The 24,449-nt window shown below is 36.0% G+C and overlaps 2 protein-coding genes across 4 annotated transcripts in view; both read left to right on the top strand.

Moving 5' to 3' along the window:
• ubr3 (ubiquitin protein ligase E3 component n-recognin 3) overlaps positions 1-9,837 on the top strand; it is a 58,353-nt gene extending 48,516 nt beyond the window's left edge. The window contains exons 33-39 of the mRNA XM_042763119.1: positions 1,799-1,908; positions 2,577-2,684; positions 3,540-3,665; positions 3,812-3,973; positions 5,836-6,045; positions 6,135-6,274; positions 6,706-9,837. Coding sequence (XP_042619053.1) covers positions 1,799-1,908; positions 2,577-2,684; positions 3,540-3,665; positions 3,812-3,973; positions 5,836-6,045; positions 6,135-6,274; positions 6,706-6,823 — 974 coding nt within the window. The 3' untranslated portion in view covers positions 6,824-9,837. The remainder of the gene's footprint in view (positions 1-1,798; positions 1,909-2,576; positions 2,685-3,539; positions 3,666-3,811; positions 3,974-5,835; positions 6,046-6,134; positions 6,275-6,705) is intronic.
• Positions 9,838-10,593: 756 nt separating this feature from the next.
• The window catches only part of myo3b (myosin IIIB), a 138,311-nt gene continuing 124,455 nt past the window's right edge, over positions 10,594-24,449 (top strand). For 2 of the 3 annotated variants that reach the window (XM_042763120.1, XM_042763121.1), the window contains exons 1-7: positions 11,235-11,550; positions 11,871-11,907; positions 19,973-20,156; positions 20,961-21,095; positions 21,737-21,841; positions 22,061-22,160; positions 23,833-23,909. In XM_042763120.1, coding sequence (XP_042619054.1) covers positions 11,544-11,550; positions 11,871-11,907; positions 19,973-20,156; positions 20,961-21,095; positions 21,737-21,841; positions 22,061-22,160; positions 23,833-23,909 — 645 coding nt within the window. In that variant the 5' untranslated portion in view covers positions 11,235-11,543. Of the gene's footprint in view, positions 11,551-11,870; positions 11,908-19,972; positions 20,157-20,960; positions 21,096-21,736; positions 21,842-22,060; positions 22,161-23,832; positions 23,910-24,449 lie in introns of all 3 variants that reach the window. The other variant, XM_042763122.1, reaches the window with a different exon arrangement.

The raw sequence follows: 24,449 nt of genomic DNA on the forward strand, positions 1-24,449 counted from the left end.
ACACAGAATTGTTGACATTTTTGCACATTTATTAAAAAAAAAAGAAAAACTGAAATATCACATGGTCCTAAGTATTCAGACCCTTTGCTGTGACACTCATATATTTATATCAGGTGCTGTCCATTTCTTCTGATCATCTTTGAGATGGTTCTACACCTTCATCTGAGTCCAGCTGTGTTTGATTATACTGACTGGACTTGATTAGGAAAGCCACACACTTGTCTATATAAGACCTTACAGCTCACAGTGCATGTCAGAGCAAATGAGAATCATGAGGTCAAAGGAACTGCCTGAAGAGCTCAGTGACAGAATTCTGTCAAGGCACAGATCTGGCCAAGGTTACAAAAAAATTCTGCTGCACTTAAGGTTCCTAAGAGCACAGTGGCCTCCATAATCCTTAAATGGAAGACGTTTGGGACGACCAGAACCCTTCCTAGAGCTGGCCGTCTGGCCAAACTGAGTTATCGGGGGAGAAGAGCCTTGGTGAGAGAGGTAAAGAAGAACCCAAAGATCACTGTGGCTGAGCTCCAGAGATGCAGACGGGAGATGGGAGAAAGTTGTAGAAAGTCAACCATCACTGCAGCCCTCCACCAGTCGGGGCTTTATTGCAGAGTGGCCCGACGGAAGCCTCTCCTCAGTGCAAGACACATGAAAGCCCGCATGGAGTTTGCTAAAAAACAGAGAAATAAGATTCTCTGGTCTGATGAGACCAAGATAGAACTTTTTGGCCTTAATTCTAAGCGGTATGTGTGGAGAAAACCAGGCACTGCTCATCACCTGTCCAATAGAGTCCCAACAGTGAAGCATGGTGGTGGCAGCATCATGCTGTGGGGGTGTTTTTCAGCTGCAGGGACAGGACGACTGGTTTCAATCAAAGGAAAGATGAATGCGGCCAAGTACAGGGATATCCTGGACGAAAACCCTCTCCAGAGTGCTCAGGACCTCAGACTGAGCCGAAGGTTCACCTTCCAACAAGACAATGACCCTAAGCACACAGCTAAAATAACGAAGGAGTGGCTTCACAACAACTCTGTGACTGTTCTTGAATGGCCCAGCCAGAGCCCTGACTTAAACCCAATTGAGCATCTCTGGAGAGACCTGGAAATGGCTGTCCACCAACGTTTACCATCCAACCTGACAGAACTGGAGAAGATCTGCAAGGAGGAATGGCAGAGGATCCCCAAATCCAGCTGTGAAAAAACTTGTTGCATCTTTCCCAAAAAGACTCATGGCTGTATTAGATCAAAAGCGTGCTTCTACTAAATACTGAGCAAAGGGTCTGAATACTTAGGACTATGTGATATTTCAGTTTGTCTTTTTTAATAAATCTGCAAAAATGTCAACAATTCTGTGTTTTTTTTTGTCAATATGTGGTGCTCTATGTACATTAATGGGGAAAAAAAATGACCTTAAATGATTTTAGCAAATGGCTGCAATTTAACAGAGTGAAAAATTTAAGGGGGTCTGAATACTTTCCATACCCACTGTATGTGTGTGTGTGTGTGTGTATGTGTGTGTATATATATATATATATATATATATATATATATATATATATATATATATATATATATATATATATATATATATATATATATAGTGTGTATGTATGTTTATATATGTATGTATATTTTTTTTAAATCATAATCCTAATGAAATCATTATACATAGATAAATCACGGCAGTGTAACCCCAAACATGTAAGTGAAAATCAGCTTTGATTTCATGCTGTGCTTTAAACAGAAGATCCTGCATCTGGTGTTGATGGTAACCATGCTGTGTGTGTGTTTGTGTGCAGAGCACTTTACGTGTGTGGTGAAGGTGTTGTACAGTCTGCAGTACACACAGGCTCTGGCCGCTCTGTCTGTCAGATTCAGCCGTGAGGAGAGACTCGCCTGGAGCAAGAAGGTGCTGCCAATAACCTACTCATCACAGCCACCAGTCAGTCACAGCAAGCACGTGTGTTATAATAGCTCTGGAACAGCAATATAAATTGGTTCACAACTGATGTAGATTCAGTTGATGTTTGGTCGTGTGTGTTTATATTTGGATTGTTTATTATTCAAAGGCTCATGTGGCTCATCTAGTCAGATTTCAAAACTGCAACTATCTATTTTATAATGATTAAATTGCACATTAAGACCCGTGAAGATAGGCTAATTTTATTAAGAGAAAGAATATGGTATTGTGCCTCAGTCCTGTTTGTTTAAGGGGTTGATCGTCATAATCTTCAGATTACCCAGAATGAGGAAATCACTCAGATAAATCTCACTCTGAAGAGATCATTAGCAATGGTTCTGAACTCGACTAAATGACTATTTTTGGTGTAGAGGTTCTCTCTCTCTCTCTCTCTCTCTCTCTCTCTCTCTCTCTCTCTCTCTCTCTCTCTCCCTCTCTCCCTCTCCCTCTCCCCCTACCTCCCTCATATTTAAAGTAACTGACTTTCAAAGCCTAGCATGTTGGATTCATAATACAGCCAGTGTAATTCAGTCCAGTTGGTACAATAACAGTGATTACACTCTGAAGGGAGAACTGTAAAACACTGCTTGCTTGAATTCATGTTGTTTCACACACAGAACACGCCAAACTCTGACAAATCATGGGAGTCGCTCCTGTGTCACATGATCTCTGAGCTGACGAAGGCCAAAGATGTGTATGACACAAACTCTGAGGAAACACTTGTGGTGAGTCACATGGACCTCTCAGCACAACAAACCAGTGGTTAGCAGTGGACATTGCAATAATGAGTTGACCTGACAAACCATCTTAATAATTTGATTGCCTTTAATCTTACAAATAACATTTATTGGACAAAAATTGATTGTTGATGTTGAATTCAGCATAGTACTAACCATGTGTATATATGTATATTTATATATATATGTTTATGTGCAAGTACTATTTATGTATACTATACTGTTCAAAAGTTTGGGGTCGGTGCGATTAATTTTTTTTAATGATTATTGTCTATTATGCTCACAAAGGCTACATTTATCTGATCAAAAATACAGTAAAAACAGTAATTTTGTGAAATGTTATTACACTTTAAAATGAATGTTTTCTATTTTTAATATATTTTAAAATGTAATTTTTTGTGATGGAAAAGCAGAATTTTCAGCATCATTGCTCCTTTTTTTTTTTTTTTTTTTTTTTTTTTTACTCCATAATATTTTTGTGGAAATTGTTTTTCTGATGTATTTTATATTTTATTGTATTTATTATATAAACTTCAACATTTATTCAAAAAAAAAGTGTGTGAAAGTTGTTTACTTTTGATCAGATAAATGCATTCTTGTTGAATAAAAGTATTAATAAAAAAATAAACTTTTGAATGGTCGTATATCATCTATACATCTAATTTCATAATGACTTTTAATGTAAAATACTTCAAGTTTAGTGACAACCAGCCAAAGAAGAGTCCTTCTCTATTGCAGAGGAATCAGCAGCTCACTGTTGAGTTTGACGCTTGTTCTGATCTCTGAGGGCTGTTTATCGGGGCTTGATCAACATTAATTAATGATGTCTTCTTCTCTCTGTAGTTGAGCTCCAGTGTGTGGTCTCCTCAGTCCATTGAGTTCAGCCTACAGCAGTTCTGTCTGCCCTTCCTGAGACTGTCCTGTTTACTGCAGCACCACCTGTATGGAGACAGCTTACCCGGCTGCCTGGTACACACACACACACACACACACACACAGTTAATCTGCTGTCTAAATGAAGACATTCTGCTGTTTTTATGTAAAGCTAGTTTCAAATACTATAACCTACTAATACTGAAGCCCAGTTGCTAACTGCCGAGTGTCTGTGGTCACAGGTGGAGGAGGAGTTCTCTCTGCTGGCCGGGTGTCTGGGTTTGGCTGGTTCTGCTCAGTCCAGTGCAGCGTGTCTGGAGTGGAACGTCAATGCTTTGGATCTGATCAGTCAGTGGTGTTCAGAAGTCATCGCTCTGTCTGATACTCCCACCCAGCAGTCTGTGGTCAGTGTCTGTGTCTCCTAGGTCATGTTTCTTTGCACCCTGTGTTATTTGAAGTGTTGCTAACACCAGGGATTTAATTAGTTGTGGTATTCAATACTGTTAACCACTGTGAACCTAACCAAGCATGACTTGTGTCATTAAGCATTATATTTAATATTTAGTATGCAACTTTGTAGAGCAGGGTTTGAAACAGATTTCATGCTGCAAAACAAATTTAAAGACAATCAGCTTTCAGCCGAAAACGTGAAACTTTGTATGTGTTTTGCCTGTTCGTTTACAACAGCGTTTTGGTGTGTGCATAGTAGGTGTTGGGTATGTAGACATGCACAGTACGTGTCAATTTTAAAGGCAAGCGTGAACAAACATACACAACATTGGCGGAGTACATGGTACTGTTGTTGCTGCTCAAGAGTTTGCTAACGCTTCTTCAGGAAAGTGTGGATTTACTTCACCAATATTACAACCAACAGCGGAAACACATCATATACACCATATAATCGTCACTTCCCTACAGGTACTGTTTACTAACAAGGTGACAGCGCCAACTACTGGCCTGGCATACGTAACATAGCGTTTTTGGCCGTTTTTGCAAATATGTGTAAACGCGAATTGTTTTGAAAACGTGGTTGTGTATACATGAAAATTTTTAACGCAAGGGAAAAACTCTTCCGTTTTTGACTACATCGTTGTTGTGTAAACGTAGCCTAAGCTGCAAAATATCTTGGACTGTGTGACAGTCGTGGCTGATTAGGGCAAGACTAATCTTAAAAAGTTTCAAGTTGGGTGGATGTTTTGGACTACAATTCATGGTTTTGGATCAGAAATATTTATTTTCATTTTTTCCCACCATGTTAATATTTTTGATTAAAGACCATCACAGGGCACAATGAACACAGCAACATTCCATAAATAAAAAAAAAAAAAAAAAACAGAACGGTTGTTTTGATTTCATGGTAACTTTAAAGGGATACTCCACCCCAAAATGAAAATTTTGTCATTAATCACTTACCTCCATGTCGTTCTAAACCCGTAAAAGCTTTGTTCATCTTCGGAACACAATTTAAGATATTTTGGATGTCTACCCCAAAGCTTGAGACTGTCCCATAGACTGCCAAATAAATAACAGTGTCAAGGACCAGGAAAGTATGAAAAGCATTGTCAGAATACTCCATCTGCCATCAGTGATTCAACCGTAATGTTTTGAAGTGACGGGAACACTTTTGTAAGCGAAAAAAAAAAAAAAAATAATGACTTTATTTAACAATTCCTTTGTCAACAGTCTCCTCTGTGTCTCTCCATATCACCGTATGCTGCGTGTGCTCTTCTGTATCAGCCGCGCCACAAGGATGCGCTGTGTTTTCCTTCGAATCGAAGCTAAATACACATAGAAATAGTGCTTCATAACATTACGGTTGAACCACTGATGGCAGATGGAGTATTCTGGTGACGACTTTCATACCTTTTCTGGACCTTGACACTGTTATTTACTTGGCAGTTAATGGGACAGTCACAAGCCTTTCGGTTTTCATCCAAAATATCTGAAATTGTGTTCCTAAGACGAAAAAAGCTTTTACAGGTTTGGAATGACATGGGGGTAAATGATTAATGACAATTTTCATTTTGGGGTGGAGTATCCCTTTAATATGGAGAGTGAAATACAAGGTTTGTAGTTTGATCCCTAGAAAAATGTACATTGAAAACTGAAACGTTTGTCACATTTGAGCATTTTGAACAGGATGACACAGCAACATCTTCCAGTGGAAGATGGACAAAAATAAGATATTTCACATTTTTTATAAGATTGCTTTGACTGATAGTGAAAGGAAATTTACTTTGTGAGTGGTTTTCTTGAATCTCTTCAGTCTCTATTAGGTCAGGATCCGCAGTGGGCCGCCCCTCGCCTCCTGCACCTGCCAGACAATTACAATACCATCTTCCAGTATTACCACAGGAAATCCTGCACCAGCTGCGGCAAGACCCCCAAAGACCCTGCGCTCTGCCTGGTGTGCGGCGCGTTCGTCTGTCTGAAGGGTCAATGCTGTAAACAGCAGGGCGTCTGTGAGTGTGTGCTGGTGAGTGTGTAGCATGCAAGCTTCAATATGAATGATTTGTACACTGATTATAATCATGATTATAATGAGCTGTAAATTTTAATCCAAAGCACTCTCAGCACTGCGGAGCTGCGACCGGTATCTTCCTCCTGATTAACGCCTCGGTCATCATTATCATCCGAGGCCATCGCTTCTGTCTGTGGGGGTCTGTGTATCTGGACGCTCATGGAGAGGAGGACAGAGACCTACGGTAAACCTCTCGCTGCTCTATTCTGCATCTGTTCTGAGGGTCCCAGTAGCCAGGGCAGAAATGTACTTTTCCATTAAGGGGTGATGCTTGTAAGGGCAGTTTTTATAATTGCTATATTAAATGTATATATTTTTTTTTCTTTTCAAATTTAACCAATTTTAATCAGTCAGAATCTGATGCAAAGTGAGCCGATCTAAATGTACGACCAAAAAAAATCTGCATTTTACAGATCTAATTTTTAATTCATGTTGACATTATCTTACTCGTGACATCCGTGTTCTCTTATCTTAAAATCAGGGAGCGTTTTGGTTCATTTTTGTGGCATTCTTGCCCTGCTCAGTAGTCATTTATTTGTGGATTTATTTGTCTGTTCATTTCTTTTATAGAGAAAATGGTTTTCATTTCCTGCTGTTTTTTTTTCTGTTCCATAGTCGAGGAAAGCCTCTGTATTTATGTGAGGAGAGATACCGCGTTCTGGAGCAGCAGTGGGTCTCGCACACCTTCGACCATATCAACAAGCGCTGGGGTCCCCATTACAACGGACTTTAACAGTACAGCCCACATCCTGGAGAGGACAGGTCACATGATGTCAGTGGCAGCCTCTGTGACATCCTCTGATGATTTCTGTCGTGTAATATAAAGAAAACCTGCATTGAGTTGGCCACCGCCTGGGTTCATGTGAAGTTTAGTGTACAATCAAGCCTATTGACTAACAGCGTGTGTGTGTGTGTGTGTGTGTGTGTGAGTGTGTTCAAAAGTGATTTTTCGTGTGGATTTATAGGGGGAGAATTTCGTTTTGTTCCAGCAAGCTCAAAGTGAAAGCACACTGAGTGAATCTGTGTCTAGTCTGTTGGACGCACAAGTGGAATAATACTTCAGTTCTGTAATGTTTGGAAAACTGAAATAGTTTTTGAGGAGAGAGACTCTTGTAGGGAAAAAAAAAACAAAACCATTTCGACCAATGTTAAACAAATCATGTATAGATATCAAAATTAATATCAAAACCTTGAATGCTGAAGGTACCAAGACTCTCTACATATCCACCCACCGCCCCGTGACCACATCGTGCTGTTTGAGCTGAAACACATCTCATAAGACTGACTGTGGGTTTAAAGCAGGGTATGAGACGAAATATCAACCGATTAGAGCTAAAGTGAGATTTCTCTCTGACTCGAGGTGTAGTTGCTGCCATCCTCAGGAATATTATTTAATTTTTTTTATTTTATTTTTTTTGCTTGTAGTCTCAGATAAAAGATTTTAATATTTAAGAAGTGCTGCTATTCATTGTTTGAATAAAGTAAATTATACCTTTGTAAAATATATATATTTATATATATTTTTACAATATTCATCTTTTTTTTTTCTAATGGAGGCTCTGTTTTTGATGGTGGTTGGGTTGTCTGTTTAGTTTATTATTAAAATATTCCCCTGCAACCTTGTAGCACACTTTATTAAATGGCTAGAGACAGAGCTAGTCTTTATGTAATGATCTGCCGCCCTTTCCCTGAGATAAAGTTCATAAAGGTCAACTAAAAATATATAAAACTTAATTTTTTTTTTTTTTTTTTTTTTTTTTTTTTTTGGCATTAAGAAAATGAAGTTGGTTTTAGAATAAAGATTATTTTTATCATTTTCACCACTAACACAATTTGCCCCAAATTCTTATTACTGCAAACCATCTTAATGTGTTTTTCCCTTCAGTAGGTTCCTTTTTTTAAAAAAAAAAACTGTAAAGCGTGAGCAGATGTTTAATTTGTCTGTTAATACAATTATGGTTCTAAAAATCTGCTTCCTTTTTATTTATTATTGCAAAATAGAATTTCTTTAAGGGTGAAATAGTGATCTGTGAATATTGACAGATTTCCTGAGATTCACCAAACTATAGCCAAAGTAATCTTGCCACACACCCACCTAGTCAGTTTTTACTCCGTTTTGATTGTCTTTCATTTATTCTAATTAAATGATAATTCCTGGACTGGTGTCAGATGGTCCATAGGGGGCAGTGTTTGCCATTACACTGAGCACTGGTTCAGCAAGTCACATCATACAGATTCTCAGAGCCATTTGATGACTGGTCTGTTGGTAGCAACTGGCCGCCAGAGTTCAGTTTCTCCTCCTCTAGGATTTTCCAGGTAGTGAAGTTTTCTTTTGTTTAAAGACATTATTATTTATGTTGTTGTGATATTTTGATGCACACACCATTCGATATCTTGAGTTCCTGATCTGAAGTGTTCCTGAGAAAAGGGTTGTCACTTTGTTCTACAGCTTTGAACTCGGCCAGATTGTGTATAGATCATTTATGCAATAGAATCAGACCACTGCATAAATTATCTAAACATGGAGGGGGGAGAAAAGATCTGTTTTAATGTTATCAAAAAAAAAAAAAAGAGCGGGAAAAAAGAGAAACTTTACAAGAAAGGTACATTACACAAATAGTCATTTAGCGAAGGCTAGTTTTCCAGTCCGATAAATGTGGTGTTCCTCAAAGCTCTGTCCTCGGACCATCATTGATTGTGTAATCTGTGTCTGTGGAGAGGGCATTGTGTATGCACAAGTTAATTATTTGAAAATGCATTAAACTGGATCACATCAAATTGAATATTTCACCCCAGTGCAGTGATGGACATGTATGGTATGGCACACAATTACTTAATTTTATGCAGCTCCTATGTTACCAAGTGGTTTAATTTTAGTACTCCCTCTTTTCATCCTTGTCCCCTTAAAAATTAATATCACTTTAACACAAAATGGCCCCACTCTAAACCTTACAGTGATCCACGATGCGTGACCACATTGAGAGTTCTTGGGGAAAAAAATAAAATAAAATAAATAAATAAAATTATCCTATTCTATTTGTTGTATATAGAAATTTAATACACAAATTTAGATGAAGTTTGCAGTTCATTTTCACATTTGATGTTTTGTATGTCTATTTTGGTTGTGCGTCACAATCAAAATAATGACATCAGTGGAGCCATTGTAATTATATTAAGTGCTATTATAGTGACACATGCAACATCCAGCTATATTGCGGGCATTTTGCCTTTTGTTTGTCTCTTATTGAAGACAGACATGCACCCCCAACACAACACACACATATACGCATATTCAGACATTTAAGCACTGATTTAAATAAATAAAAAGCATGTTTGATTTGTATTGATCAGTTTGATTGGTAAGTATTGATTATCATTGCCGCATTAATGCCATGCTGGAGGGAAGATGGTTTCGATGCACTTGAAGTTTGCTTCTTTTCTTTATTTTGTCTTGTTTTCTTGCATGCTGCTGTTATTTTTTCTTCTTTTTCTTTTTTTCCTATTCTTTTCTTTGAGAGTTCTTTTCTCTCCTTCCCCACTTTGTATAGACAGACAGTTGTGCTTCGTGTGATGGGCAGATGATGCTGGTGTGTTCTCCTGCGGTGAATGTTTGTCAGGCAGGCAGTAATACAGTACATTACTGTAGGTGCTGATTCAGACTTTATGATGTCATCTCAGAAAGGGTGACTTTTAATGACATTTAATGCAAAATGTAACATATGTGAATAAAATACACAGATGCTCTGATATGCCTTTGTGTGTTTTTGTTCTGTCCCCCATTGTAACTGAAAATCTGAGGTGGTAACATCGCTGTTTTTGATGCAGTTAAACTTACTGATTTGCTATTAGAACAGACCCCACAGCTGAGAGACGCACAGGTAGGCTAATTCACACACATTTAATGTCTCTCTCTCGTGCCTCTCTCTCTCATACCTGCATACCAACGGCTCAAGTCTATATATATATATATATATATCTATATATAATATATATATATATATTATAATATATATATATATATATATATATATATATATATATATATATATATATATATATATATATATATATATATAAATACGTAGTCAATATGTTTTTAGTTGTGGTAACAGTGATTTAATATAATAAGCAGAATAACTGACTCTGGTCCATCAAATTATTGCAAAACACTTCACGTCGAGGGTGCATTTGCATTATGCATTATTATCATTATGCCTAGACTATATATTACCGTTCAGAAGTGTTTTGTCAGTGTTAAGAAATTAATACTCAAGTGAGAGTGCAACAACAGTGTAGGGACAGTTTATTTATTTTATTTAAACTTACAGACACTGACAGCATGGTGTTTTATTTAAATGAATGGAGCATTTAGGTAGATGTAAAAGTTTAAGTTGTGGGGATACATGGCATACATTTATTTTAATATCATTGTATAAATGTGAGCTGTGTCATCTGTTGACACTGCCATTGAATTTCTATTGTTATAATGCTTGGTTGTTAAAATTGCTAATCTGCGAGTATAGCAGCAGTTCATTTTGCTGAAGTTTGGAAACTGACCGCATCATATTAATGAGAGTCTTGTCTTTTCTCATGAGGCTTCACTGTGGCCACTAGAGGCTCAGGTTATCTAGGCCGAGAGAGAACATAATGACCCTTTCTCTACCAATTAGTTACAGCAGATAATATGAATTCTGCAAAAGTTAACACAGAACATATCAATCCTTTTTCTGATTTATTGTTTGTTAAAGCCAAACACATTCACAAATGTGTTATAATTGATCAGACAACAGACACAGCATTAGATTCGCTGCATTAGACTCAGCGTTTGCTAAACGAGTTCATCTGTCTAATGACTCAATCTTCAGTGATGTTGTGCTGCGGACCAGAAACCAAACCCCTGTAAACATGTTTGTGCGCTGAATGGAAAGTGGGTTGGCAACACAATAGCTGCCTGGACGACACACTGACCAATACACCGCCTACACTGTGCATGACATCATAGCGTATTAGCTTAGCAAACTGGATTTGTTTGGATGATTGCAGTTTCTGTTTATGCAGGTTTTATGGAAAAATGCTTTGTAATGGATGCTGTATTTTGATGCCGCATGCATTCCAGCAGCTACCGTAGGTATTATTATCATCTGAAATAGGTTGTCATTTGTTGTATTTATATTTAGGACCATTAAGTTTTGCATTTTGACCTTCCTTTTTAAAGCCCATCTTCCCAAATTCTGCATTACATTTAAAATGATTGCCTTTTGAATGTTTTAACTCCTCATCCAGCTGTTTGTAAGTGTTATATTGCACCCGTGCTTGTGCTGGGATTGGTCATGTGTGCACACTGCTTCCTCTCTGAAGCGCTCACACAGGAACTTATCAAATTCTAGTGAATTATTAACCTCAGGACAGCTAGGAAGGTTTGAAAATCACTTCGGATATGTCAGAAACCGGCTATGGCAGGTAGGTCTTCTCTACATTTTTTTTGTAACTGGTTGAAAAAGAAATTAGAATGTCAAAAAAAGCCATTAGTGCAGTTCAAGGCCACAAAGAAACACAGGTGGACATGATTACAGGTGATGTGCTGAGTGATCCTGGGTGCTGTGATAGGTTACTTGATAATCCACAGAACAGCATCTACACAGCTTGAGCTAGTGTACGCTTACAATTAGAACGAACAGCTCTGTTTTTTCACATAGTAATATGAATTCTATAATAAAAAGGTAGATAATTAAGCTAGAATTTAAAGGTATTTTTAGTATGATTCTTTAATATTCTTACAGGAAACGCCAATGGAAGAACCAATGTGGTCCAAAACAGGTAAGGAACATAATCTTGAGCATTTTAGAGAAATAATTTTTAAATTGATTTCAAGCGATTTAAGAGAACTTAAATGGAATATACATGATGTGAATTCAAGCATAAAAAACAACAACCACAAAAGTATCTGGACACTTTATTGACATAAAAACATGTCAGAATTGTATTGCATTGGAAGTCCGTTCCCCTTAATGACACCGAGACATTTTTAGGTGTCCAAATATTTTTGGAGGGCCACTGTATTTTTACTTAGCATCACGACATATTCCCAAACTGATATGTTATTTTATTAAAATATTTTTTTTTCTCCTAAATTGGCTAAGCCTGACAAAATTTGGTTTAATCTCATATTGATATAAATAGAAATGGCTCTTGACTGATGCATATAATTTGATCTGTGTGTCAATGGCTGTATTGATAATGAGTGTTTTTAATGTATGGTGTGATGAGTGTATATCCAATTAAAGCTCATGATAAGTGTGTGTGTGCAGTTTCTCAGGGTGCTAACTAACCCTGAGGTGTGTGTGTGTGTGTGTGTGTGTGTGTGTTTTACTCTGTGGCCAGAGGTCTGGATAACTCTGAGGAAATACAGAGGACAGAGTTTTATCATCTCCATGGCAGGATATGGTGAGAGAGAGATGTGATGTTTCTTCACTGTGGTGATGCTGAATATGCATCACACACTGCTGAAGAACATACATCTCTGCACTGCAGACTCAGAAACATACATGTCAGTGGATGCATCCAATTCGCTGCTTTGTTTTGGCATCTAATCATGTCATCCCCCCCAAAAAAAAAAAAAAAAAAAAAATCAGGATATGCTTTCTTGTACTAATTTTGAACACAAAGAATTTGTATTTATTGTTTTAATATATATATATATATATATATATATATATATATATATATATATATATATATATATATATATATATATATTTAAATAATTATATATATCTTTAGTTGTATTCTGAGGGCTCATTCACACCTACTTCATAGCCAGTAAAGTTGTGATGGCTCATGTCTGTAGTTAGTACGGATCGATCTGTCAGGGGTCATGCAGAAATTGAGGTCATGCTTGTAAATCCAGCGTTTACTGGTGGACGGCACAGTCTGTCACATTCCCGTAACAGGATTAGAGAGGACAGGACTGTGCACCTTTGCCCTGAATGAAGTCAGGCCTGTGTGTGAGAGGGGAGCTTAGAAAATAAGATTATGTTGTAAGACCTTCCTTCTCTCTGCCTGTACTGCCAACTCTCATTTCACTTACATGCTGAACACTCACAGAACACTGTCTGTTTATTTCTCGGTGTTGTGTTGTTGTTGTGTTGTGGTGATGATGTAAACCTATCAGCCTCTGTGTGTGTGGTGTCTGCTTTCCTCTGCCACAGGCACCACACTGAGAGAGAGCATCAGGCCGTTGTCATGTGGTTGCTAAGGTGTTCTTAGTGAGTGTTTTTAATGTACTATGCAGTTGCTAGGGAATCCTAGGTGGTTCCTATGGTATTCTAGAAGAATAATCAACTTCTGGCTATTTTGAAAATGTCTTTAAACTAAACTAAAATGTATTGCGGGAAGTTAGCCTTGCGAAGAATTTTATTTTATTTTATTTTATTTTAATGGAACAGTTTATTGAACCTTTCAGAAAGCAGAGAATTTGCATATGAGCTTTTTAAATTTTATACATCATGTTTTTTATGGCACATGCTGTTTTTTCCCCCTTGTTTGCATGCATGAAGTATCAATAACCTAAATTGATATTTTAATATATTCAGTCTTTTGATAGTGTATGACAAGCCCCACTCCCCCAGGTGTTTTGAGCAGTAGGATTATATAATATATATGTATTATATAAAATTATTAAAAATCAATGTGTATTAAAAGTTAAAATACAAAATAAACATTCATTGATTAGTACTTTTACTACTTAAGTACATTAAAAATTAAATACTTTTGTACTTTCACTCAAGTAAAAATGAAAAGGAGCACTTAATATGTTTACTGGAGTAATATTTAATTAGATTATCTGTACATTTACTCAAGTACTTGATTTGTGTACTTCGTCCACCACTGCACATACAGTATGGTATGATTCAGTGAGAATATGGGGCTCATACTGAAAGAGGAAAAAAGAAACAACAGTTTCATTCAGAGGCAAAAATATGAAATTTGGTGCAGCAGTTATTATTCATATGGCTAAGAGTAAATTCTGAAAGCTTGTAATGTAAATCAATGAGGTCTGTATAACAGTATGACAAACTACTAACTGTACATAGATATCAGTTATCACTCTATATCTCCAATAAAGTCTTAGTAAGATTATATTTAAATGCTTAGTTTTATGATCAAAGCTCTAGTTTCAAAACAAAGCAGTGCATTACAATGATTATTGGGAGATGAACAATTAAACTTTATGCAAAAGCATGATACTCGCATTTGAACATGATTTTTCTAAAAAAAATAAAAAATAAAAAAAAATATATATATATGTGAAACCAAGTCCAAACAAACAAACATTTATCTTGAAATATTACTAATAATAAAAAAGTACCTCTTATGTTTACTTTATAAAAATCATTAAAAATTTCACAAAAACACAAGTGAATTATACTAAATAGGCCTTGGACTTGCTTAAAAAGTATAAACTATCAGACAAATTACAACAGGTATTTTGTTTTCATTCAATTTTCACATGAACTATTATACAGTAGGTTTTATATAATACATTGACTTTTTAGGCTGTGTATTGTGAACACAGAATATGATTTGGACAGATGCTGAACTGACACGTGCACTCGCTGAGAATGAGAGGCAGCTATTGTACTTGGCTGTTGTTTTCACTCAGGTCCTGCTTCACTGGTCTCCTGTTCCCATGAGAATATGAGCCATGGCAACACAGTCTGTGTTTATGACTGCAGAGGCGCAGTCTCGTCCTGTTGTAGCATTACCACCTCAGGCTAACACACAAACACTGGAACTAACATATCTTTCCATTTGCACATTTAAACACGTTTATGTGTTTTCTGTGCCTATGAAGGTTTAAATCCCGTTTTTTATATTTCTGGACTTGTCTGAGGGAGCTTTATTTAAACAGTGAATATTCTGTCTCCTAGTTAATGGAATTCAGCTCATAAAAGTTATTAACAATCTTTCTATATTAAAATAAGCAGGTGTTATTATGAATGGACTCCAGAAGTCATCACCTGTTACCTGTGAATGTAAGTGCTTCTGCGTAGCAAAACATTATGGGAGTTGTTCGAGTCACATGACCGAGACTATTCATAAACCGTTTCCTCCTCCTACCTGTGTGTGCCTGTTAGTGTTTGTATAACACAATGTCTTCCATATAAAGCTCTTTTATGACTAGTTCCATCTGGCTCATGAATATTTAAAACAAGATCATATTACACATTACAACCTGATGAATAATTCAGAGAGGCTGATTCGTATGATTTAGGCTTGTAGCATTGACAAACCCTCACAAACATTTCAGCAACTTGTTAGGAAGGTCTATCAAATAGAGGTATGTTCTTTGTTATTTTTATTAATTCAGATGTATTTACATAATTATTACTCAGAATTAAACTATTTAAATATACTATCAAAGTATTATCATTAAAACTTCTTTCCTACACTTTTGACTCTGTCAGAGATCCTACGAGAGAAAACTTGTTGGAATCGCTTGTTTTATGATGTTCGTATCTGATGGTACAGTTATGGTTATACAACAAAGTTTTGCATGATTGTGCACTTGTTAAGGCTGCAGTGTTGTGTAATTTTAATATAAACAGAACTGCTAATGGGTTTTTATTTTTATTTTTTTAAGTCTTTGAACGATACGTGTGATTATTAAATATGAAATATAAGTATTGAGTACTACTCTGTAATTTAATGATCTGAAGTATACATGAATTAAAATAATTTGTCTGTCCTTGTTGAGGAACTGTCAGAGACGGTGAAAGTTAATCTGGAGAAGAGCAGATCAGATGATAGCATGCAATTCAACTCCACTACAGATGCTTCAGCAACTCAAAACACATTTGGGCAGCATTAATAAACCATCCATGCTTGTTACAAACAGCAAGTGACTCACACATTCCCAGAGCTGAAGACTGCTGTCTGTTTGGTCAGACCTTTTCTAGATAAAACTTCAAAGCAGCATTTAAGGAATTTTATGACTTTAAAACACTTAAGTGTGTTTTCTGCTGCATTGTAGTATGTATATAACAGCACTGGGCACATTTCAGAATTTAAGAATGTCTTTCTTTCGGTTCATGAGTGTGTATGTGAATTGAACATTTAGCAGGCTGAAGGATATTGAATTGGAAATTGAAATGAATTAAATTATACTGAAATTAAATTGACTTTGTGGTAAATTAAAGCGCCCTTTCACTATAACATCAAACTTCATTTCTGTCACGGCAACTCGCTGAGAGTTTAGCATGGCACTGTTAATGTGTTTGTGTGTGTGTGTGTGTGTGTGTGTGTGTGTGTGTGTGTGTGTGTGTGTGTGTGTGTGTGTGTGTGTGTGTGTGTGTGTGTGTGTGTGTGTGTGTGTGTGTGCGAGTGTTTGTGTGTGTGTGTGTGTTCACTTTGGATGGGTTAAATGCAGAGCACGAATTCTGAGTATGGGTCACCATACTTGGCTGTATGTCACTTTACTTAAAGTCTAAGATATGCTGATGTGAGCATGTAAGAAATACTGCTGCTTCACATATAACATATGTAAAATACATAACATTCATGAAACATACATGACATACATGAAATCACCCCATAGCAGATCTATACAGGTGGAGCTGGGGAAGGAGGAGGGTTTCTGAAACATGCTGCAACTGCTAGATGCAAAAAGAAACCAATCAGCTGTGCCATGTGAATATTGATGTGATTATATCAGATTGAGTTGAGCACCATCTAGAGTTTCATGACAGAACTTTTGTGAACATGAGACTTTTTTTCAAAAACATAAAAACCCTAATTATTCCAAACTTTTGACAAGAAGTGTTACTAATAAAATAGTTTATATATGCATTGGTTATAATGTCATGCACTGATTATTTTGCAGCTTGTTTACTATACCTCAGTTCAAATTAATGTCAAATTAAGAAATTAAATTGTGATTTAAAATTCAATATTGAATAGTGCACAACCAGGATAGTATTAGTATTAAAGTGTAAGCTTGATGTTTCATCTGTTGTACTTGTGTGGCAAATGCATGTTTCTTCCTAAAAACGACATTAGTCAAAATTCAGCTGTGCTCTCTACATTTCCCGAAAATGGATGAGGGGTATGAAATATCCATCTCACACGGCACAGTCAAAGCATCCGTCACTCTAACAGCTCATGCTATCCATAATTCTGTGTGTGCAAGGCTTAGAGCCCCACAGGCAGAACACCATTTACCTTTTCCACTTCAACGTGACCTCAAAATAAACGCTTCCCTCCCTCAGGAGTCTGTATGAGTGGCAAAATTCATCACGCCTCTGATATATTAGACTCGGTAGACCCAGTATCATAAATTAAAAAAATGTTCTGAAGGTGAATATGAAATACAAGCATGTAAAAAGCATTACTATCTTCCGCAGTGTGTAGGTGAAGGTACTCCGTGCTTCGGTTTTTACAAGTATTAGCCTTTTAAAAAGAATAAGATGGGCAGGAGATTAGTAAGCAGAACATTACATCATTACATGAGCAGAACACCATTTAATATTCAGCATTACATGATGATTGATGATAAAATTATTATGATGAAGTTTCATAATTTAACTTGATGATAACCATAATGTTAATATTGGCACAATGATTAAAAATAAAGTGAAAAAGGTGTACTAACCCCAGTTGATAGCATCTATCGGCCTAAGCACTTCTGTGCTATGTACTATTTTCTAATTTGTCGTTATGCTTTATCGCTTGCTTGTAGTTTATGTTATTACGTTATGCTTGTAATTTGTCATTATGCTTTAAGTCAATAATTTAGCTCTGAATCCATTCCACTGTTTTAAACTAAAGCTGGGAATCAGAGCACATTTCGTTTATCATCACCTCACAGTGAGGAAAGGTATCTCTCTCCATACCTCTGTAGATTACGTTCAGGAATGTAATCAGAAGGGAAAGTTTTGGACATCTCGACTCTAAATGATAAATGAGAGAGTAGTATTCCTGAGGTACATGACAGAGTTAATCTCTGTTAAATCCGATCACGGTGAGCTGATTGTGACTTCTTAGATCGCAGTGACGGGGAAGTGGTATCTGAATCCATCAACTAATACTCCCACATGCCAGCATGACACAGGGAACTCTCTTGCTTAGAAAATAATCATAGACTCTTTTTCTTTTCTTTTACAAAAAACAAAGAAACAAAAAACAAAGGCTCTTTTGGCCTGGCTGGCTGGAGCACTATGATGATCTTTTGTACACCTGAGATTATTAGTGGGTTTCTGAGTGTTTGTCGTTGAGGGGATGAGTCAAAGAGAGGTGTTGTTCTCCATGTAAGTACTTAGACTGTTGTGATTGTAGTGTCTTTGTCAACCTATCTGTCATAATGAGAAACAGAGGTTACACAGCCAGCTTTCATATTCTTGACACTAACACTGCATTTGTGTAACTGAGTACTAAAACTTAAACAAAAACAATGATAACATTATTATTATTATTATATAAAATGGTGTGCCACAAGGCTCAGTCTTAGGTCCTTTTTTGTTTGTTGTATATGTGCCCCCCTTTGTGATATATTGCTATTAGGAAATAAAGCTTAACTTTCTTTCTTATGCAGTATAAGACATAAAGACAGAAAGACTACAAAAAAAACAACAACTGACACCTATTACAGAATATCAACATTACAGCATGACTTTTGACAGTTGTTTACCCTTAACTGTAATTTCCTGAGAAAGAATAGCTGTTTGTTATGCCATCTTGTATTTCTTAAACGTCAAGCCAAAGTCATAATCACAGTGTTGTGATTTTTTTTCTTCTTTTAAATCCCGTGTTAAAATTGTGATTGTGATCTGATGCAACCTATTAGCCTGTTTGACATAAGACATATTTTAACTAGATTTACAGGTCACAGAGTTCATGTAGGAACATATGAAATAACTTAATTATGAATAACATGTTATGAAACAACACATATGGATAACAATTATGTAGTGGCCACAAAAACAAAACTAACTAATATTTCTAAAAATCTTTTTTAAAGTATTTAGAGGAATAAGTTCAGCTAAAAATTGAAACATCTGTCATCATATATTCTCATGCCCTCATGTCGTTCCAAAACCTTCATGATTTAGAGATCACCATAAACATTTAATACAAGTTTTAGATCATAAACTGTATTCCAACTCTTCTGAAGACATAGCTTTATGTGAGGAACTGACGGAAAACCTTTCCTAAAATCTAACCTCTGATGTTCCTTAAGTGCAATTTTCCTTTTGTGCAGTCATGAATATGTGTATATTAAAATTTGGTGTGTCACATTTTGATGTGTGATATTTCAGTATACATGAATGTTAATGAGATGAGACCTGCTGCAGTGAAGATCACCCATTACTAATGAATTAATCTTTGTCTCACGCATGTGACCTCAGAAGATGTGAAACATTACATACAGCTTCTATATTTTATGGTCCATTTGGTTATTTTCAGAGAATGACAGACACTGGTAAGCTTTCATTTTCATTGTATGGAAAAGAGCAGTGAACACTAAATTTGTGAACTATGCTGAATTTACCTTTTGTGTTCCATGGAAAAAAAAAATATTGTACAGATTTGGAAAGACATAAGGGTGACATTACTGACATTTTGAGGGCAAAGAAGCTTTGTGAAAGCACAGTGAATTTGCGTGACCAACTTACAGTGAATTTGTGGCCACATCTTCTAACAAAATTCTTAATCATGTAGAGTCCTATTGAAAAATGACCTGAATTTCAACTGCTAAAAATTATAAATGTGATACATTTTTTGACATCATGAGAAACATAATTTAACCCAAATATGTCTTTTAACTATATAAAATGTGTGAAGAAATTTAATTAAATCTATGATTTGAATTACTTGTAATGTTCAGGAGGTCTTTCTATGGACTGTATCCCTACAAGTCAAGCATGATCGGTCTGGAGTCGCTGACGGATCCATCTTCTGACTGGGACATCATAGAAACAATTGGGAAAGGAACATATGGCAAGGTCTACAAAGTCATCAGTAAGAAAGATGGAAGTCAAGCAGCAGTGAAAGTTTTGGATCCCATTAATGTGAGTCATTGAAGATTTTCTCCAGTTGTGGCATCTCTTCTGTGTTCAGTGTATTGCTAATGTGTTCTCATCCCGATGTGAACACATCGAAACTATTTTTATTTTTCCCCAAAGAATCTTAAAGCTCCAGTAGATTCAAAAATTAATCTGAAACATGCTGAAAATAACCTGTGAATAAAACCGTTGTCTCTGCACTCTAGTCAAGTTAATTCATTCATTTTAGGATTTAAGACTCATAACAATATTTTCAATGATTTAGAAACATCTTTAAAGGTGTTTCTTCTCCCCTTGTCCTCTCAGAATCCCAGTCACACTAACAGAGTAAGTAGATGTTCTTCCTAAACAGATATTTTCATATTATAGCACTATTGATTTCTGGAAAACTTGTCAGGATGTTTTATTTTTATGCCTAACCCTGATGTTCCCCATGTAGTGTGATGTCATCAGTGTTGCTTGATCCCCCATAACCCCCTGCTGCACAGTGCATGCATGGCTGCCTTCATTGTACCCATCAAATACCCTGCTGGTCATCATACAAGCGCATGCACTAAAGCTTGGGAGCATTTTTGCGTCCTTTACATTGTTATCATCTATTCTGACAAGTTATCTTTGTACTGTATATCACAGCTTTTTTGAATCAGCAGCAGTTTTCAATCATTTCTAGCTTCCGTTAGGAACAGTCCATGTTGTTAATCACAGAACCCATAGGAACACCATATCATTACAGACAACAAATGCAAATTAGGGCGCAGTTTTGTGTACTCACATATGTGATTAATGCAGTTGTGCTTATGGTTGTGTCAGGATGTGGATGAGGAGATTGAAGCGGAGTACAACATCTTGCGCTCGCTGTCCAACCATCCCAATGTGGTGAAGTTCTTTGGCATGTTCTACAAATCAGATGAGCTCTCTGGAGGGCAGCTTTGGCTTGTTTTGGAGGTAAATTTCTTTACCAGAGCTTGGTTTTGCTTTTTATTTGCATTATCCACAGGAAATAGAACTGACTGAATATTGCAGCTAGCCAGGCTATTTTAACCATGTTCACACTTTTCATAATGAGAAGATTCATGCTAATTCCAAGCAATTTGAATAAACACATTTTGAATATATGATTATGTAGACTAAAATAGATGCAAATAGTAATAAACTATGCCATTATTTATTTATTTATTTATTACTATTTCTTAACATTTTCATGTATGCATGACAAATATGCATCACATTAAGAAAATGTATATGTAATTTAAATTAATTAAAAAAATCCTATATTTACGCATACATATTTATTTAAGTGTGTATGCAGCGCAGACATTCTTATCATATTTTATTCCATGTTCTATGAAAGAAAGTAATAATGTATGTTTGGAATGATATGAAGCTGCATTAAAAAATGACATAATTTTGTTTAGGGGAACTATTTAATATGTATTCATGATATTATGTCTGATGTTATTACTGACAATAATAACGCTGAATAAAAATGCTTTGTGGTGTTTTGTTATTTTATGACTATCTATTGTTCTTTTTTCTCTCCCGTTCCTCATTACGTTCCCTCTCTGTCTGGCATTTCTCTCTGTGAGCTGTGTAATGGAGGTTCAGTGACTGACCTGATAAAGGGTTTGCTGATGAGAGGGAAACGTCTTGAGGAGCCCATCATCTCCTACATCCTGTATGGAGCACTTCTGGTGAGACACACACACACACACACACACACACACAGAGACTAAAGAAATCTGTTCACCCCAGCACAGGGAACGCTGCCTCAGCGCTCTGACTGTGCCAGAGTAGTTATTTTTTTGGGCCGTGATAGTGAGGAAAGACAGAGGGTGTCCAGCTGTAGACTTTAGGCAGTCTGGCCTTCAGGACCCACTTGACAACTCAGGTTTCTCTTGTTTTCTTCTCAGGGTCTCCAGCATCTTCACAACAACAGAATAATCCACCGTGATGTGAAGGGCAACAACATCCTCCTCACCACAGAAGGTGGAGTCAAACTGGTGGACTTTGGTAATGGCTACTGCTGTTTCTCTGAAGAGAGAGGAGATTTTTATTTTAGAAAGAGGATTTTTATTTAGAGAGATTTGTATGTATTTTCCTTGCCATGCAACAATGGTTCCAAAATGGACATTAGCTGGTTTTACAGTATTTGATTTATTGCTGCATATAGCTTAAACAGTGTATCAATGCTAAAATCAATATGGAGTCTCCAGTCCCTTGTGAAAAAGAAATACATTTAAACACATGGAAATATGTACTTTAAAAGAGTGTATTTTAATAGGTCAATATGAACTATATGCACTTATGCACACGTTAATTGCAATAATAGTTCAAATGTACATTAAATACGAGCATAACTTAAGGTTATCTTTGTATGTAATTTCATAATTACTCCTTTTGAGATATGTTTAAAGTGGACTGTTAAATTTATGATAAACTAAAATATACTTTTAAAATATACTTTAATGCCATTTCTAATGAAACGTTTGTTATGTATTAAAATATATTCGTCACTACACATTTGCAATGAAGTTAGTACATTTAAATATATTAACTTTAAACGTAATATTAAATAACATGTATAAAGCATCTACATGTGCTTTAGTATGTTAGTTAACATCAACATATGTATACCTTTTCCAATCACAACAAAATTATTAAAACAATAATTTAAAATGTACTTTAAAGCAAAACTTTTAATTCAAATTGATTGATTATTTTTTTAAAGTGCACTTAAGTGTTTCAAGAAACATAGTAATGAAAGGGTACTCTTTTTAAGCACACTTAAGTGGCTTTTTATTTTATTGATATTATATTTCTATTTGTAGTTTCAGTTTATATATATATATATATATATATATATATATATATATATATATATATATATATATATATATATATATATATATATATATATATATATATATATATACTTTTAAGATTTGAAGTACACTACAAGTGCACATTCAGTGTAATTAAGCACACTTCTTTTTCACAAGAGATACTTTATACTTCTAAACAATAACTTGTATTGCTCATTTAAGCTGGTTGCTTTACCACTTTAGCTGGTTAATGGCTGTATTTAATTTTATTTTTAATAAAACATGATGTAAAACATCCTATATTTACTCAGTTTACTAACAATTAATTTGTTGACTATACATGAGATTTAAAATATATTATTTTTATGCAGATATACATCATATATTATTATTTCATGCATAATAAAATGAACAGTATGCTAATACTGTACCGTGGTTTATGAGTTATCAGCAAATTAAATGCTACTGAATTGAGGTGGAGCCATTCAGGCGTCTGTTCAATGGCGTTCTGCATGGAAAGTGTGTGTGAGGGGGAGAGGGGGCTGTGTGGGGCGACTGATTCTTGTCTGCCTGAGGCGTGTTTGTCCCCCGTGCATGTGAGAAAGAAGTGGTTCCCTGCTGGGAAGCAAAATGCCCTCATCACGTAATGCTTATGCATGCCTCAGATTAATTGCCACCTACTGAAAGTCTGAATCCATAGAACTGTTTTTGGTCCTACTTGAGAAATAACTTTACAGTAGTTGTTTATCATCACAGATGTTCACAAATTTCAGTAGAAAAGCAATCACATTCAATGAAAATAAAGACAAATAACTGTATCAAGCTGTGATTCTGACATATGAGGTCTTGATTTCTTGCAGGTGTCTCAGCTCAGCTGACGAGTGCCCGTCTACGACGAAACACATCAGTGGGAACCCCGTTCTGGATGGCTCCTGAGGTCTGTCCCGTCTTTAAAATATGACCTTACTCTCTTTATTTCTGTGTTTCAGTCTCTTTCTAGTCAACACCCATCCCTATTTTTGATGAAGCACAAAACACAAAATCACTCACCTTCGTATCACTCCAAACTTGAATGGTTCACTGTTTAACTGAAAGTTCCAGCTGCTCTTTTCTGCACAATAAAAGTGAATTCAATGTGAATTCTATTCAAATATGACATGCCATTATGTGTTTTAGCAGGTTTGAAGTCAGTGACATTGGTTCTCAGACATGAATGAATAATATTTGAGAGCTATGACAGATTGTAAGTAAATGATGACTTAAAGGGGTCATATGATGCTACATGCACTTTTGTTTGAAATAGTTTGAACTGAAATGTTTGTTGGCAGTGTGTGTACACAGCTACCCTATAAAGATAAAAATCCACACAGGTTTTTTTTTTTTTTTTATCTACTCATATCTTTACCCCTCTCACAAATCGAGCCGATCTCAGATGCCTGTCTGTGTGACATCACAAAAACAGGCTCCACCCATGATA

This window comes from Cyprinus carpio, chromosome A9 (assembly GCF_018340385.1).
Source record: "Cyprinus carpio isolate SPL01 chromosome A9, ASM1834038v1, whole genome shotgun sequence".
Classification (NCBI taxonomy): Eukaryota; Metazoa; Chordata; class Actinopteri; order Cypriniformes; family Cyprinidae; genus Cyprinus; species Cyprinus carpio.